The 16,047-nt window shown below is 49.8% G+C and overlaps 1 protein-coding gene across 3 annotated transcripts in view; it reads left to right on the top strand.

Moving 5' to 3' along the window:
• LMF1 (lipase maturation factor 1) overlaps positions 1 to 16,047 on the top strand; it is a 141,390-nt gene that overhangs the window by 34,178 nt on the left and 91,165 nt on the right. For all 3 annotated transcript variants that reach the window (XM_054643805.2, XM_077186901.1, XM_077186900.1), the window contains exon 4: positions 9,663 to 9,811. In XM_054643805.2, coding sequence (XP_054499780.2) covers positions 9,663 to 9,811 — 149 coding nt within the window. The remainder of the gene's footprint in view (positions 1 to 9,662; positions 9,812 to 16,047) is intronic.

Genomic DNA, 16,047 nt, shown 5'->3' with positions numbered 1-16,047 from the left:
ATCCCTTCCCACCCAAACCATCCCAGGCTTCTCTGACTTAGAATTCTCACTGCACTCTGTGTTACTTTATGAAATGATGCTGGACTGGTTCTTTTTTTTAATTTTTTTGTTGTTGTTGTTTTGTTGTTTTGTTTTTTTGGTTTGTTTGGTTTAGTTTTGTTTTGGGGGTTTTTGATTTTTTGGGGGGTTTTTGGGGTTTTTTTGTTTTGCGTTGTTTGGTTTGGGTGGGGTTTTTTTGGGGTTTTTTTTGTTTTTTTTTGTTTTGTGGCGTTTGTTTTGTTTTGTTTTTGTTTTTTTTGTTTTTGTTTGGTTTTTGGTGTGTTTTTTGGGGGGTTTTTTGTGGTTTTTTTTTTGGGGGGGGTTTTTTTGTTCTGTTTTTTGTTTTGTTTTGTTTTTTTGTTTTGGATCACCAGGCAGATTTTCAGCCTTGGCCCCTAATTCAGGTGTCTGACCATCAACATTTCTGCCTCTGTGTTTGTCTGCTCCTCTTTGCACTGTGCAGGGAGAGAACAACTTCATCACCCAGCTGACTTTTTTGCCATTTGTCCCATAATCAGCAAAGCACTGCTGCTCTCTCCTCCATCTCCTCAGATCTCTTTAAAACCAGCTTTTGAAAGCAGCTTTTTGATTTCCTGAGATCCACATTTGGTCTCCTCCCTCTTGCTCCCCCTTCCTTTGTTCCTGGAGGTTCCTGGAGGTTCAGCCTGTGGGTGTTGGGGTCACTTTGGTCACTGCTGAGCTCATGGAGTTGCAAAAGGCCTGGATGAGAGCAGCCCTGCATCACAGCAGATTCCCAGCCCCGAAGCTTCCTCGGAGCTGGTTGAGTTCCATCAGGGATGGGGCTGGATGGAGACTCCTGTTTGCTTTTCCTGGGATGGAGGGATGTCCAAAAGGACCTGGCAATACCCATTTTCTTATTTAGCTGTAATCCTGAAAAACAGCCTTGAGTGTGGACAGAGCAAATCCCCTTTTAGAATCAGAAAAATCGTATTTATAGGTACTGGAGTGGTTTTGTCATGGTCTCCTGTTTAAATAGCATCTTTTTTTGTTGTTTGGTTGGTTTGGGGTTTTTTTTTTTATTTTTTTAAGGCTTTGGGTGTAAAAGATGTTGCAGGATGCCTGGAATCATTCAGATTGGAAAAAACCTCCAAGACTATTTAAAGTCCTCACCTTGTCCCCAGCCCAGAGCACTCAGTGCCACCTCCAGGAATTCCTTGGACACCTCCAGGGATGGGGACTCCAAACCTCCCTGGGTACTTCCAATGCCTGAAACCCCTTCCATGAAAAAATTCCTTCTGCACTGGTAAATTCCATCAGAAACCACTCATGGTCTTCTCTTAGAATTTAGAAAAAAAATATCCTCATGAAAGAGTTGTCAATTCCAGGGCAGTGGTGGAATTGCCATCCCTGGAGTTGTTCCAAAACCACGTGGAGGTGGCACCTGGGGGCATGGTGAGCATGGTGGCTCTGGATTCATCATTGGACTGGATGATTTAAGAGATGTTTTCCAACCTTAAAAATTCCATAATTCTCACACAGACCTTTCAGATCCCACCCTTGGGGTCCCTCCTGTGTCTCTTGGGTGTTGGACAGGGGTATCTGCCTTGGGGTTAATCAATTACCCAACAATTTCTACCCTATTCTGTATGCAAGCTGTGCTTTAAAAGCACCATTCAGGAAGAAAAATCAGGGAGGCAGAGATGATATTTCATGAGATATTCACTTCAAATCCATAGGGAAAAGCATCCCCTGGCCTGGATTTATCTCCTGCAGACACTCAGGGTGAAATTTGTGCTTACATGAGAATAAAACTGAATCTGTACAGGGCAGTGGGGGCCTCATGTGACACAGCAGGAGAAATTTGTTTAATTTGCTTTTTATTTTGAGGCTGGCTTGCTGTGTGCTGGGAAAAGCCCTTGCCAGGTGCCTTTGTGATGTTGGGTTTCATTTGTTGGTGCCATGAGTGTGAGTGGGAAATGGCATTTTGGGATGGAGAGGAAAGCAGGTGGGGTTGGGGTGAAGCCTTGAGAGGCTGCCTGGCACAGAAGCTGGACAGGAAAGAATTAAAATTAAAGGAATAAAAAGGTCAAAGGAATAAAATAGGTATTTATTTAAAAGGCCTCAAAGGATTCACCTTGGGCAGTACAAGAGCCCAGCCATGGCTACACCCAAGATGGGTCAGGAGTTGTCACCCTTTGCTAAGTTTTGGTCCATTTCCATATTGGGTTCATTGTCCAATTCCAGCTCAGGTGATGCAGTCCCACCCTCCCAGACTGCTCTCCTCCATTCCCTGTTGTTTGCACTTTTTGGGCCTGGAGCTGCAGTGGTGTCCTTGGTTCTGGGGCTGGAAAAGGAAAAGGATTGTTCTGTGTGACTGAGCTGTGAGGAGAACTGCTGACACTTTGTATGGAGTTCAGAGTCATGGACCAATGCAGTGCAGAATCTGGGAAATAGGAAAGCTCAGACTGAAGGCATCAGGGGGAACAGCTGCTCATGGGTTCTGAAGCTGCCAGAAAAGAAGAAAGATTTAACAGCCAGATTTAACACCTGTTTGGAGCTGCTCAGCTCCCTGGGCACATGGCACAGGGCCTGGCTGGGAGGAACAGATGGGATGAGAGTGGCAGGTTGTGCAGAAAGCTGGGAATGAGCTGCTGTGTGGTGCTGAAGAGGTGCCTTAGGATCTCAGCTTTTCTGTTTTTCATGTATTTGGAGCTGTGATCACCAGGAGCTGTGCTCCTGGTGGTGTCACTTCTCCCTGGCCTCTCCTGCCTGGCTGTTCCCATTTCTCAGCCAGGCCCTTCCAGCCCTTCCCATTTCCCTGTGGGACACAGGGGCTGGGTGTTCACAAGCTCTGCTTTTATTCAGGCTGGACAGCAGCAGGAGTTTCCCCATGGAAAGGGTGGTCAGGCTTTGGAAGGGGCTGCCCAGGGAGGTTTGGAGTGCCCATCCCTGGAGGTGTCCAAGGAACTCCTGGAGGTGGCACTGAGTGCTCTGAGCTGGGGACAGGTGGGAATCAGGCACAGCTCGGATTCGATGGTCCTGGAGGGCTTTCCCAACCTTCGTTTTTATGGGATTTTGTAATCTTTTTTCCAAAAATGGGCCTGGTGATCCTGGAGGTCTTTCCCAAGTTTTGTGATCCTGGCATTCCATGGTTTCCATCAGGAAAGGTGAATTGGCCTGGGTGACTGCCAGGGGTGGAGCTCTCCTGCACTGAGGCTCAGATTGAAGCGTTGCCAAATTCATTGGAATTGTCTCCAGCATTTGTTTCAAAGCAGGGAGTTGGATCCTGGTCTCCCATAATTTGGGAAAACATGGCCTGAGTTAGATGGGAAGTGTCTGGTGTTGGACAAGGATGACCTTGGAGGTCTTTTCCAGCTTAAATCATGCTGGGACCCTGCCCCTTTCTTTGGCCAGCCTCTAAATCAGGGGGAACCCCAGGAATGCTCTGCCCTGTCTGGGCTCTGAGCCATTCCTGGGCTCCTTCCCCTCACTCCCTGGGATCTGAGGCACAGCTCATTTTCCATGTGAGGGTTTTCTGGGATGCTCAAGATGTTGAGAATCCTGGAATAGTTTGGGTTGGGAAGGACCTTAAAGCTCATCCAGTTCCAACCCCAGCACCTCCCACTGTCCCAGGGTGCTCCAAGCCCCATCCAGCCTGGCCTGGGACACTCCCAGGGATGGAGCAGCCACAAGTTCTCCGGACAGGAGGATTTCAGGGAATGCTGTTTCCCATCTCCAGGGACACCTCACCCTCCCTGCCCAGTGTGGGCACCTTCTCCTCACCTTGAGGCCAAGCTGCAGAGCTCCTGCTTGTTCATAGGAACAGGGCTGAACTTATTTTCCTTCCTTGAAGACAGAGTAATTAAATCCAGTATGTACAGATCCCTCAAATTGACAGCCGCCCACAGAGCTAAAAACAGGAAATCCATTAACTTCATTATTTAAAAAATAAAATAAAAATCCTCCCAACTGATTCCTCTGTCACTTAAAGTTCTGCATGGAAGGAGGGCTAATTTAACGCTGCATTAACTCCCAGTTATCACCCTCCTGTTACCTAAGTAGTTCCTAATGACTACCCTGGAGAGCACTTGGAAGCTTTTAAAAGTTTTTATGCTAAATTTTATTTTTTTTTTCTGTGTAGTTTATACTTTAAGTACAAAAGTTCCTGCTAACGTTCTCCCAAATCTTCCAACAACAGCCAGAACTTTTTCTGGTGGCTGCAGAAATGTGAAGTATCCCCAGGCTGAGGTGACTTTGAACAAGAAATGGGAAATATTTAATAATGGTGGTTGAAGATGGGTTTGGCTGTGGGGAGCTGGGTCAGATCTTGGGTTTGTGGTGTCCTGGGGTGGGGCTGGAGGGCTGTGGGTGCTGCAAGCCTGGAGAGGTTCAATCCCAAAATGTCATTTGGGATTTAAAGTCACCCCCCAAACCAGGAGTGATCCAGACCCTGGAGCAGGGATAAATCCCTGGTTCTGCAGCACAGCTCAGATATTCCCAACAGGTGCTTTAGGCCCGAGCTGAAACCAAACCACGCTGGGTTTCAGGGAGGTGGGCTCGGGAGCAAGGTCTGATTCCAGGGCCAGTCAGTCTGGATTGGATATCTGCCTCCCCTTGGCTGCTGGGCTGTCTGACACACAATATCCATAGGGAGACAGCTGCACTGGGAGCTGGAAAATCAGGATCTGTTAGAGCAGCATTTGTCTGTGCCGTGCAGACATGCTCTGGGTAAATTTGATGTGTGGGTGTTTCTGTACAAAGAGAAACAATTGGCTGTTTTCGCCTTATCCTGTGCTTTAGGAAGGGGAATTAATAAGAATTAATCACGTGAGCTCTTTCTAGCATAGCCAGGTAGGAGGGTTGATTTTGGCCAGGTGATATTTTTGAGTCAGAAAAACAGAAAATAAGAAAATTCATTATTCTTGAACCTGGTTTTTATCTTCTGAAGGCTTTCAGCCCTTCCCTCCCTCCCTGCTTTCTCCCTGATTGTCCAACAGAATGGTTTAGGATGAGGAGACTGGGGGAAAGGACTGTGCTGACTCCTCTGCAGCCTTGGCCAGGCTGTGCTAACTTGGGATGGTGAATTTATTTATGGCAAATAATAAAGATGAAAACTGGACATCACTCCATGTCCAGCTACAAATACAAACCCTCCATTGCACAAGGGGCTCGAGCGTTTGGAAGAGGCAAAACACTTGGAAAAAACCCTAAAAGGAATAGGGGGAAAGTGTGTTTAGGTTTGGGGTTTGCTTCTTCCCTTCCCTCCTCCCCTCCAGCACCTCCTCCTGTTCCTGCTCCTCCCCTGCCCCAGCAGAGACCTCTGGAAAATCCCAAACCATGGATTTTGCCACGCCAAGTTCCGAGCGTGTCCCGAGCCCTCGGAGCGCGTGTGGGGCGGGCGCAGCCGCCATCGGAGGTTGATGTTATTCCCTTTTTTTTCTCCCCCAAAAAAACCCAGCCCGTGGCTCCCTCTCCGGCTGTGCCAGAGATAACAATGGGGGGCTTTGTGCTGCCCTGCAGCTGCTGAAATTTGACGAGATCCAAGTGAGGAAAACAGGAGCAGGTGGGTCAACAACGTGACCCTTTCGTTCCCAGCAGTATCAGTGAGCCCTGGAATAAGGATGTGTTGGCTGGGGCTTGGAGGATGGGAATTGTCTCTTGGAGAGAGCCCTGATGGGGTTTGCTGCTGTTTATGGGATGGGTTTAACCTCCCAAACTCCAGGATTGGGGAATGGTACTGGAGATCGTTGCTCACTTCATTCCCAGATTGTTCATTGGTTTTGGGATGCTCCATGGCTTCCAGGTGGATGCTCCTGAAGCTCCCAATGTCCTGAAACTCCAATATCTGCCTTCCCATCCCACAGCCCCAAAGTGGGACTGTCCCAGATGTGGCTGCTCCATCCCTGGCAGTGCCCAAGGCCAGGCTGGACAGGGCTTGGAGCAGCCTGGGACAGTGGAAGGTGTCCCTGCCACAGCAGGGATGGCACTGGATGGACTTTAAAATCCCTTCCAACCCAAATTATCCCATGATTCTATCCCAGTTTCTTCTCTGAGTCCCCCCAGGCCATGGAGATGTCTCCTTCCTCTCTGTGTTTTTTGCTGCCCTACAGAATGTCAGGGGTGGGAATTGCTGCAGTTGGAGGAGGGTTTGGGATGTGCTTCCCAGGGTGTTTGGTGCACATGGAGGATGTGGCTGTGTTCACCTCCTGGCACTGCCACTTCAGCAAACACATCTCACTCTAGAATCCTGGAATGGCTCAGGCTGGGAGGGACCTTAAATCATCACCTTCCTCACCTTCATCACCTTCATCACTGCTCCCATGTGATAGCAGCAAGAGGAGGGTGAAATCCGGGAGAGAAATCCTGGAGTTCCTGAGCTGGGAGGGTCAGTGAGGAACCCTGGAGAAATCCTGGAGTTCATGAGCTGGGAGGGTCAGTGAGGAACCCTGGAGAAATCCTGGAGTTCATGAGCTGAGGGGGTCAGTGAGGAACCCTGGAGAAATCCTGGAGTTCATGAGCTGAGGGGGTCAGTGAGGAACCCTGGAGAAATCCTGGAGTTCATGAGCTGGGAGGGTCAGTGAGGAACCAGGTGCCCCTCAGGTGGGGTGACCTGGCTGGTCCCTTCAGGTGTCCCAGCGTGTTTGGGCTCTGTGAGCCCCTGAGTGGTGTTCAGAGGTGACAACACTCAAACCTCAGCAGGGACGTGGCTCCAGCCTCAGAGCTGTCTAAGAATCTGAAGGATTTGGAGTCTGAGGCTTTCAGGGCAGATGCGAACAACTGTGTGTGAGTCAGCGGGGAGGAACGGGAGGTTCTGCTGATGGATTTGGTAATCTTGGGCCTGGTATCATCTTACAGCCCAGTGAGGGTGAGCTGAGCCCAGCTCCCCCCTCGTCTGCTGAGCTGTGGATTCACTTGTGCTGTTCAACATGTTCATCTCCTCAAATCTTCCTGATTGAGCTGGGATTTTTATAGAAACCACAGCACAGGAGCATCTGGGATAGTCCCAGTACCCCCAGCACTTCCAGTGGCCATGGAGCAGCATCCAGCAGCACTTTTTATGCACGAGATGAAGCCTGAAAGAGGAGTGTGCTCGGGGGTCTTGGAGGCCTTCTCCAAGCTTAACATTTCTCTAGGAATGACGGATTACAGTCAGGATGAGTGCTGGATGGGGAAGGAAGAGGCCAGGAGAGGTGCAGGGGATGGATGGATGGATGGATGGATGGATGGATGGATGGATGGATGGACGGACGGACGGACGGACGGATGGACGGACGGAGGTTGGGAAGAAGCACAGTGGGTGATGAATCCCACAGAATGGGATGGATGGATCAGAAAACTGATCCCACATGGGCAGCTATGGAGACCCCATCCCTCAGGAAGGTGGTTGTGAATAAATCAGAGCCTCTCCCAGCTTATCTGCGCTAGACCTGGTTTTAGCAGGACCCTGAGGCAGGAGCACAGCCCCTCATGCCTTCACCGGGGAGCAGCCAGGGCCAGGCAGGATTTAACCCCACACTGGGTGAATTTTGGGGCTCAGGCTGCTGTCCCAGGCTGTGAGGAGTGTCTGTCCCTGGCTGCAGTGGCAGTTGAGCCCAGCTTGGGGCCGGTTTAGCTGCAGAGCAGCCGGGGGTGCCGGGGCTGTGCCCGGCAGCTGGCAGCGCTGTTTACTCCGTGCTGCTCCCGGCACGGCTCCATCCTGCTGTGCCAGCTGGTGCCAGGGCTCCAGCCCATCCCTTTGGGATAAAAGCACAGGTGCAAGGCTGAACTCGTGGTCTAGGCCATGCCAGGAAGGCTTGGCTTGGCTCAGTGCTGGGAGCATCCTCCTGGAGCCGTGGGATGTGCGGGAATCGTCCTGCAGGATGCCAGCATCCTTCCGTGCCCCTGGCTGGCACTTGGGGTTAAAAACAAAGCAGGGAGAGCTGCTGCTGTGCCCTGCTGGGTGAGGGCAGTGCTGCTCTCCGAGGGAATGGATGCACGGGGATGCAGGAGTTTGGATCCCACCCCGACACCCATCCCCAGCAGGGCAGGGTGGTGATTTCCATATGAAAACAGGGATAACAGTGGGATTCTTGTGCCGGCAGGAATGAGGGAGATCTACGACCCTTTTGGTGCCAGTCAGCCCCGGAGCTGGGTTCAGGCACAATTAACCTTTCACTTTTGGGATGAGCCGGTGTTTTCCTGCTGCAGCTGCTTTTTAGGACAATATTCCTTACTTCTCCTCCCAGAACCATTAATTTGGGCATCTGGGGGGGCTGTGCTGGGAACCAGGGGCTCTGTGGGGAGGAAGGAGGGGGAGTTTTAAATGGCTTTGATGTGTAATAATCTGAGGTTTTAAAATTGCATTTTGATTTAAGGGGTTTTTGCACATGAAGATTAAAGAAAAAAAAAAAGGAGGTTTCACTACTGTTATTGGAAATACTTTCAAGCACATTCAAAGTGGTTTTTCTTGTGTGACAACATCAAATCAGGGGCTGGAAAAATCTTGGGGTGGGGGATCAGGGGGCTCAGGCCGGAGCTGGAAGGGATGGTTGGGTTTGGAATGGGTTTTTGGAATGTGTTTTCCTGCCTCTTTGGGCTGGGTGAAGGGAATTGTTATGGATCAAACTGGTGACGTGCCTGGAGAAACCTTGGGAATGAACTGGAGCCATGGACACTGCCTGGTTTAATTGACATAGCTGAGAATTTCAGTGCCTTAATGGCTCCACCAAGGAATTTTCAGGAATCCTCCTCACCAATGTGCCATTTAATGTCTTTTTTTAAAAATGGTTTCAGAGTACAATTCTATCACACAGAAATATCTGAGAATCGGAATAATTGGAGGTGGGACAAAGCTGCAGTAATTTAGTTTTGGCAGGGATAATTTGGTGCTTCCAGACGTGGTGAGGGTTGGACTTCACCTGTCAAAACAGAGCTGTGTGTTCTGCCTCTCTTGGAATAATCATTGCAATATTTGTAGGCTGGGATGGAGGAGAAAATGCAAAATACAGATTTGCATGGATTAGGTGGAGTCTGTCTGCTCCAGAGGATCCAGGGAATGGATTCATGGTGGGATCCCAAGGGCTCTGCTTTGAGCTCAGTCCAGGGTAATTTGGTTAAATCCAGGGATGGGTAAAATCCAGCAATTGGTAAAAGTGGCCTAATGGACAATTTTGGTACCATTTTGATTTTTTTTGTGATTAAAATTCTGAGTTTCTCATTGCACTGAATGTTGATGGTGATAAGACCTAATGGGATCTTAATTGCTATTTTTTGAAGCTAAAGCTGCCCCATTTAGGCAAAAATCCAGCCCAGTCCATGGCACTGCTGGATCCATCCACGACTGGAGAAATCAGTGGCACTGCTTGCCTGTCCCATGCCACTTCCCAGGGCACCTGAATTTCATTTTTTCAGCCTCATAGAAGTTATTAATTTTTATAAAATCCCCCTTTTATGTTGTCTGTGCTTGGAGAAGAGCAACACAACCCCAAAGCTTCAAACCCCCGAATCCCCCCCATGTGGGATGTCTGTTTTAGGGCAGCTGCTGCCTGATTTCCCCCAAATTAACCTTAAAACCATTCACTGTGTTGTTTGTTTTTAATCCTTCCACTTAAATTGAATTCCAGGATAACTTCCAGCACTCTCACCATAATTACTTCCTTCTTCACTTCTTGTTGGCTCTGCAGGATGGGAATCACAGCTCCTGGAGACAGGATTCCTGGGAATATTCCTGTGCCCCCTCTGGAGCCTGTCCCGCCTGCCCCAGGGCTCTCCTCCTTCCAGGATTGTCATCTGGAGCTTCCGCTGGCTCATCTTCAGGATCATGCTGGGAGCGGTGAGTGGCAGCTCCCCTGGGCTCCTTGGAGGTGCCAGCAGCAGGAACGTCCTGTCCCCAATGTCCCGTCCCAAATGTCCCGTCCCAAATGTCCCGTCCCAAATGTCCCGTCCCAAATGTCCCGTCCCAAATGTCCCGTCCCAAATGTCCCATCCCAAATGTCCCATCCCAGCTGGGAATTTCACAATCCAGCACTTCAGGATCCGTTGGTTTGGGAGTTTTTCCCATTTTCAGGATCACGCTCAGAGCCACGAGTGAGAATTCCCCTTTGGGCTTCTTGGAGGTGCCAGCAGCAGGAGCGTCCCATCCCAAATGTCCCATCCCAGCCAGGAATTTCCCAATCAGCGCTTCAGGATCCATTGGTTTGGGAGTTTTTCCCATTTTCAGAATCATGCTGGGAGCAGTGAGTGGGGATTCCCCTTTGGGCTTCTTGGAGGTGCCAGCAGCAGGAATGTCCCGTCCTAAATGTCCCATCCCAGCTGGGAATTTCCCAATCCAGCACCTCAGGATCCAATGGTTTGGGAGTTTTTCCCATTTTCAGGATCGTGCTTGGAGCTCTGAGTGGGAATTCCCCTTTGGGCTTCTTGGAGATGCCAGCAGCAGGAACGACCCATCCCAAATGTCTCATCCCAAATGTCCCGTCCCAGCTGGGAATTTCCCAATCCAGCACCTCGGCACCTGTTGGTTTGGGAGTTTTCCCAATAACCAGGAAAAGCTTCCTTCTCTGGTCCTCGTGATGCTTCAGGTCCCTCCTGGTTTTGTTTTGAGGAGAAAGAGCAGGAGGGGATGCTCTGTGTGGATGTGTTGGTGCTGCATTGGGGGGCTTTTCCAAAGGAATTAAAGGGAATTCGGGCGTTGTGGCTTTTCCACAAGACTGTTGGAATCCTGTGGGTAATTCCCATCTTTCCCCAGATTTCTTCTCCTTTGTTTTTGCTTTCCTGAGCTGTCACTCTCTGCTCCGTGCTTCCAAACTGAGCAATTGCTGCAGAACTGTCCCGGTGCCAGAGGGAATTCCCAAGCAGCTTGTAAGGGAATCCATCAGGACCTGACACATCCCATTAAAATTAAAATCAAGGCGTGGCAGGGGCGTTCTCCCATCGGCTCCATCTGCTTGGACCTTCCAGAACATCCCAAAACTTGAAAGCTGAGGATCATCACTGTAGGAGGAGTGGTTGGGTTTTTTTGGAATTTTGCCTTGCAATTTTTTCAGGGATCTCAGGGTGAAGGTTTTCTTTGAGGCATTTTTCACCAACGGGATCTGAACCAAATGTCAGCACATCCTGAGGGATGCAGGCTGAATCCCAGGATCCTGATGCTTCTCTGGATTCAGGGAATGCCTGGATGTGGCACTCAGGGCTCTGCTCTGGTTGACAGCGTGGGGATTGGTCATGGGATGATGATCTTGGAGTTCTTTTCCAGCCTCAATGATCCCAGGATTCTGTGGTTCTCAGCTGTCATGTGGATTGTGGAGTGAATTGACACCAAGTGTAGCCAAACATCCCCAATTTCCTTAAAAATTTATCTGATCACCAATTTGCTTCCTGCTTTCCTTCTAAACTGGGATCTGCCTGAGATTTTTTCCTGCAGATGTGTCTCATAAATTCTGAATTATGGGGCAGGCTGGATACGAAGGAAAACTGTGCTTCCCAAACATCTCTGTTCCCATTATCCCTGCACTGCTCTCAGCTTTGCCAGGAGAGCAATAACTCCTGATATTTTTGGGAAGAGACATGTCCCTGTGTGCCTGGGACACTGATATATCACTGACAGCAACAGGAGAGGGAAACATGGAAAGGTCATTAAATGGAGACCCCCACAAGCGAGTGATGGATGGGATCTTTAATGTCTGGGGCCTGAAGTCGTGTAGGATTTCTCCTGGGCTGGGGGAACAGCTCAGCAGGCAGTGGGAAGGAGAAGGATCCTCCTGGAATCCAGGTGCACCTGCTCCCAGTGCATCTTTGGTTTCCCCCTGAGCTGGCCAGGAGCTCAGCACGTGCAGCAGGAGTTTCCCCCGTGGGATTGGCAGGGGTGGTGTTTTCTGCAGGAATTTCAGCTTTCCCACGTGGTTCTCCTGGGATTCTCTGGGCTGCTTGGGGTGAGGCTTTCCTTGGGAAATCCTCCAAGCAAGCAGCATTCCCTGGGGGCAGCTGGGCTTTCCTCACCTTGTGCTGGGTGTTAGGAGAGCGTTTTGGGAATGTTCCTTGGGGGTGGGTGAGGTGGTGTCTCCTCCTCTGCAGGTTCCCATCCCAGTGCTCTCCTGTTTTCCATGCTCCCTTCCTGAACCACGGGGCTGATTTCTCTTGTCAGCCCCTTTTCCCTCCACTCAGTGCCTCATATTTGGGATCTTTCCCCACGTGGAGCTCTGACAAACTGGGACTTTGCAGTGAGCAGAGCTGGTCTGGTTTGGAGGAGGATGTTGGAGGAAGGGTTGGAACGAGACGATCTTTAAGGTCTCTTCCAACACAAACCATTTCATGATCAGGGAGTTTTGCTGTTTCCTGGCTAAACCTCCTCCCAAAAAATCATGTCCAGACCTTGCTGTGTTGTGCACAGGAGCTGGCTGGGTTTGTTTAGGGAGAAGTGGGATAATCCCAGCTGTGGTGGGAGGCGAGGAGCTCAGGCAGGCGCTGCTGCCGGGGTTTGATTGGCAGCGAGTGCTGGGCTGAGCTCAAATATTGCTGCCTTTTTAAAAGGCATAATTATGTGATTCAATCTATATGTTTGATGTTCCTAATCATCCATTAGAGCAGGATGTAAAGAGGGATGCTTCCCAGGAACATGCCACAGAATAGGGGCTCTTTGTGTGAGCCAGCAGCTCGTTAGGCAGTGAGTGATGCAAACACACATTTGCGGGGCTGCTTTCCCTCAGAAGAGCTCGGTGGTTTGATGGCTTCATCATTTTGTTTGTGACTCTCTGTCACTTGGATTTCCTGAGGCTTGCAAGATGCAAAGTGTGGGTTTGTGATGCCATCAGAGTCACGAGGTGGGAGGCAGAGGTGTGTGCTGAGATTTCTGCCACTCCTCAGGTGAAGGGATGAGAGGACACAGCCTCAACTTGCACCACGAGGGTCAGGTTAAATATTAGAATGATTTCTTTTTTCTCTGAAGGAATGGTCAGCATTGGAATGAGTTGCCCAGGGAGGTGGTGAAGTCACCATGGAAGTGTTTGAGACATTGGATGTGGCTCTTGGGGATGTGGTTGCTCTGGGTGGTCCTGGAGGTCTCTTCCTCCAGGACCCAGATAATTCTGGGATTCCAACCACACAACCCATTCTGTGCTAACCAAGCCACAGGGACTTCCCAAGAGGAGCAGCCCCACTGCCAGCAGGGTCCTTGGCATGGTGGCACTGAGGTGTTTTGTCACCTGCAGCTGCCTGGGAACTCTGCTGTGCTCCCCAAGCCTTGTCCCTCTCTCCAGGAGCGCAAATATTTGATCCAGCAGGCAGAGTTGCTTTTCCAGCTGCTCCATTCCCTTGGTGGTGGGTGGGTTTGGGGGCTGTCAGCCCCTTCTCCAAGCCCCTTGCTGCAGGCTGGGGGTCCTGAGGGAGCTCCTGGCAGCCCTTTTCCCAAAATGCAGAGTTCAATGACCCCTGATTCCCAAAAAAGGGATTGCTTGGAGCTGTGCTTCCCTGGACCAGCATCTCCCTGAATCTTGTGAGTTCCCAAAACCCAGCCCCACTGGTGCCAGCTCTGCCTGGAGCTTTTTGGGGAGCTTCTGATTGAATCCCCATCCTGTGCTTCCAAACTCTCCCAGGTGGAAGAGTTTCTGCTTCGTTTTTGGGTTGTTTTGGGGTTTTTTTGGGCAGCAGCCTTGCTCAGGAGCTCTCCATCAAATACACCTCGTGGCTAAAACCCCCTTGAGCAAACATTAGTCCTGGGGTTTTCCTGCAAGGCCTTAGAGTAGGTGACAGCTTCATGGAGTCCTTACATCCTGGGGAATTCCTGCTGCAGGTGAGAGCCACGTGCTGGGGGAGCCCAAATTCCTGCCCAGGGCTGGACTGGAGCTGATGAATTGCCAACAGCATCCTGGGGTAGCTCCTTGTGCCCTGGAAGTCCTCAGGGATTGTTAAAGTAAACCATGAAAGAGAGTTCCTGCTTCTTCATCAGGGCTTTGTGGGAGCTCAGAAATGTGAGAATTTGGCTGTCATCAACACCTGCCTGCAACTGCAGCAGCACTGAGCACACCTGGGAGCTGCAGGAGCACGGGAATGGGATCTCAGAGGGTTTGGGAAGAGCCCTGGAGCAGCAGCAGGCTCATCCTCCAGCCCTGCAGTCACTGGGGGGCTTCTCCTGATGGTTCTGGGCTGTTCCTGGCTGCAGGAGCAGCAACCCCTGGCTGAGCCCTGGGCTGGGAGCTCAGGCTCGTCCTGGCTGCTGGGTTGGTGTCCAGCAGCACTTCCCTGGCTCTCTCAGCCCTGCTGGGATGTGCCCATCATCCAAAGCACTCCTGGGCCACTTGTGCCCACTTGATGATGTTCTCTACAAGGAATATCAACCCTGGAATGGTTTGGCTTGGAAAGGATCTTAAAACTCATCCAGTTCCAACTCCAGCACCTTCCACTGTCACAGGTGATCCAGCCTGGCCTTGGACCCTCCCAGGGATGGGGCAGCCACAGGAAACAGGGAAAACAAGGAAAAATTATCTCTGCTGGGGATGCACAGAGGAGATGGGGGAGCACTGAGTATCAGGGGTGCAACAGGGGGCTGGAAAATGGGAATAAACAGGGCATGGAGGTGAAGCTGTGCCTCACAGAGGATCCCAGCCATATGGAATGAGTTACCAGGGAAGGTGGCTGGAGCAGTGAGTGTGAGCCTGAGACATCTTGATTACTTTCTGCAGGAAAGGATTGAAGAGTGGAGTGAAAAACCAGGGAAACGGGATTTAAAGCACATTACCACTTTAATTTAAAAGTGCCCAAAGCAAGGAAATTCAGATTTAAAGCTGCCAATCTCTGCCTGGCTGCTGCAGGTGTTGGGGCTGGGAGGACTCTGGGGTCTGTGTCCAGATGGGTCCTGGGGCCATGAGGCCAATCCCAAACTTTGGGTTTGTCCCAGGAATGAGATCCTTTAATAGGTGTGTTCTGTGATAATTCTATTCTTTATAACAGAAATGTTATAAATAATAGAATTATCTATTTATAACAGATCAGATCTATTTATAACAGATATAAATTATCATTTATAACAGATTTTTAATGATCTGCCCTGTGTGCAGTGCCCTGGACACCCTCTCTGTGTGATGCCCTTTCAAAGCGTTGCAGGGTCTGGGATGGGTCCCTCAGGAATGATTTTCTTCCCCCTTTCATCCTCCCAGTTTGGAGAGCCCTTCCCTGGAGCTGCTCCCTCTGCTGCTCCTCATGTCCCACACAAGGTCCTGAGGAGGAATTTAGGGGCAGTTTAGGGAATTTTTGGGAAACCCAAGAGCATCTTTTCCACTTGGGATTTGTGACTTGGCCGTGCCTCCCCTTCTTTGCTTCCTGTAAACAAAATTTCTCTCTAATTTTTTTTTCCCACTTTGCAGATTTCCCTCTCTGTCAGAATGCCCCCCCCCCCCCCTTCCCAAATCCAGGCTCAGCCCCCCTGAGCTGTTCAGGAACATCCTCAGAAGTGGCTGCAGAAGAGAGGAGTTGGGAGCAGTTTTTGGCAGGCAGAGACTTAGAAAATAATTTCAGTCCTTTGCTGTTTCTAATCTACACAAGAGATATTTTCCCCTTTTCCAGGAGGATAAAAGATCATTTAAAGTGACAGTTTTGGGGGAAAAAAATAGTACAGAAAGAATTATAATAATCAATTTTTCCCCCTTAAATTATCACAGTTTTTTTCCTGTGGATTTGTCCATCTTTCACAAGAAAAAGGATCAATCCCTTCCAGATAATTTATACATCACTTGATATTTCATATGTTTCTAAATGGTTTTGAATTTTCTTTGCTGTTAAAAAATATTTCTTTTAACCCACTGCAGCAAATCCTTTCAGAACCTTGTGGTTCGTGTGAAACTTTTGGTGTTCCTTGTTTTGTTTTTGCTTGGAGCCTGTTAAAAGTGTCAGGACGTGGGTGGCATTTGAAAGGTTACTGGAAAGGGTGGAGCTGTGATTAGCTAAGAAGGGAGATGAACTTTCTGGCAAAAATAAGGAAGACTTTGAAGCAAACAGAATCTGGATGCCTGCAGGAAAACGGAATCAAATGAAAGCTGGGGCTGGGGCGATCCCGAGGTGCAGGAGGGGAGAGCAGCAGCA

Source organism: Agelaius phoeniceus, chromosome 16 (genome assembly GCF_051311805.1).
Source record: "Agelaius phoeniceus isolate bAgePho1 chromosome 16, bAgePho1.hap1, whole genome shotgun sequence".
Classification (NCBI taxonomy): domain Eukaryota; kingdom Metazoa; phylum Chordata; class Aves; order Passeriformes; family Icteridae; genus Agelaius; species Agelaius phoeniceus.
The sequence above is the reverse complement of the archived record's forward strand: the minus strand, read 5'-3'. Positions and strand labels throughout refer to the sequence as shown.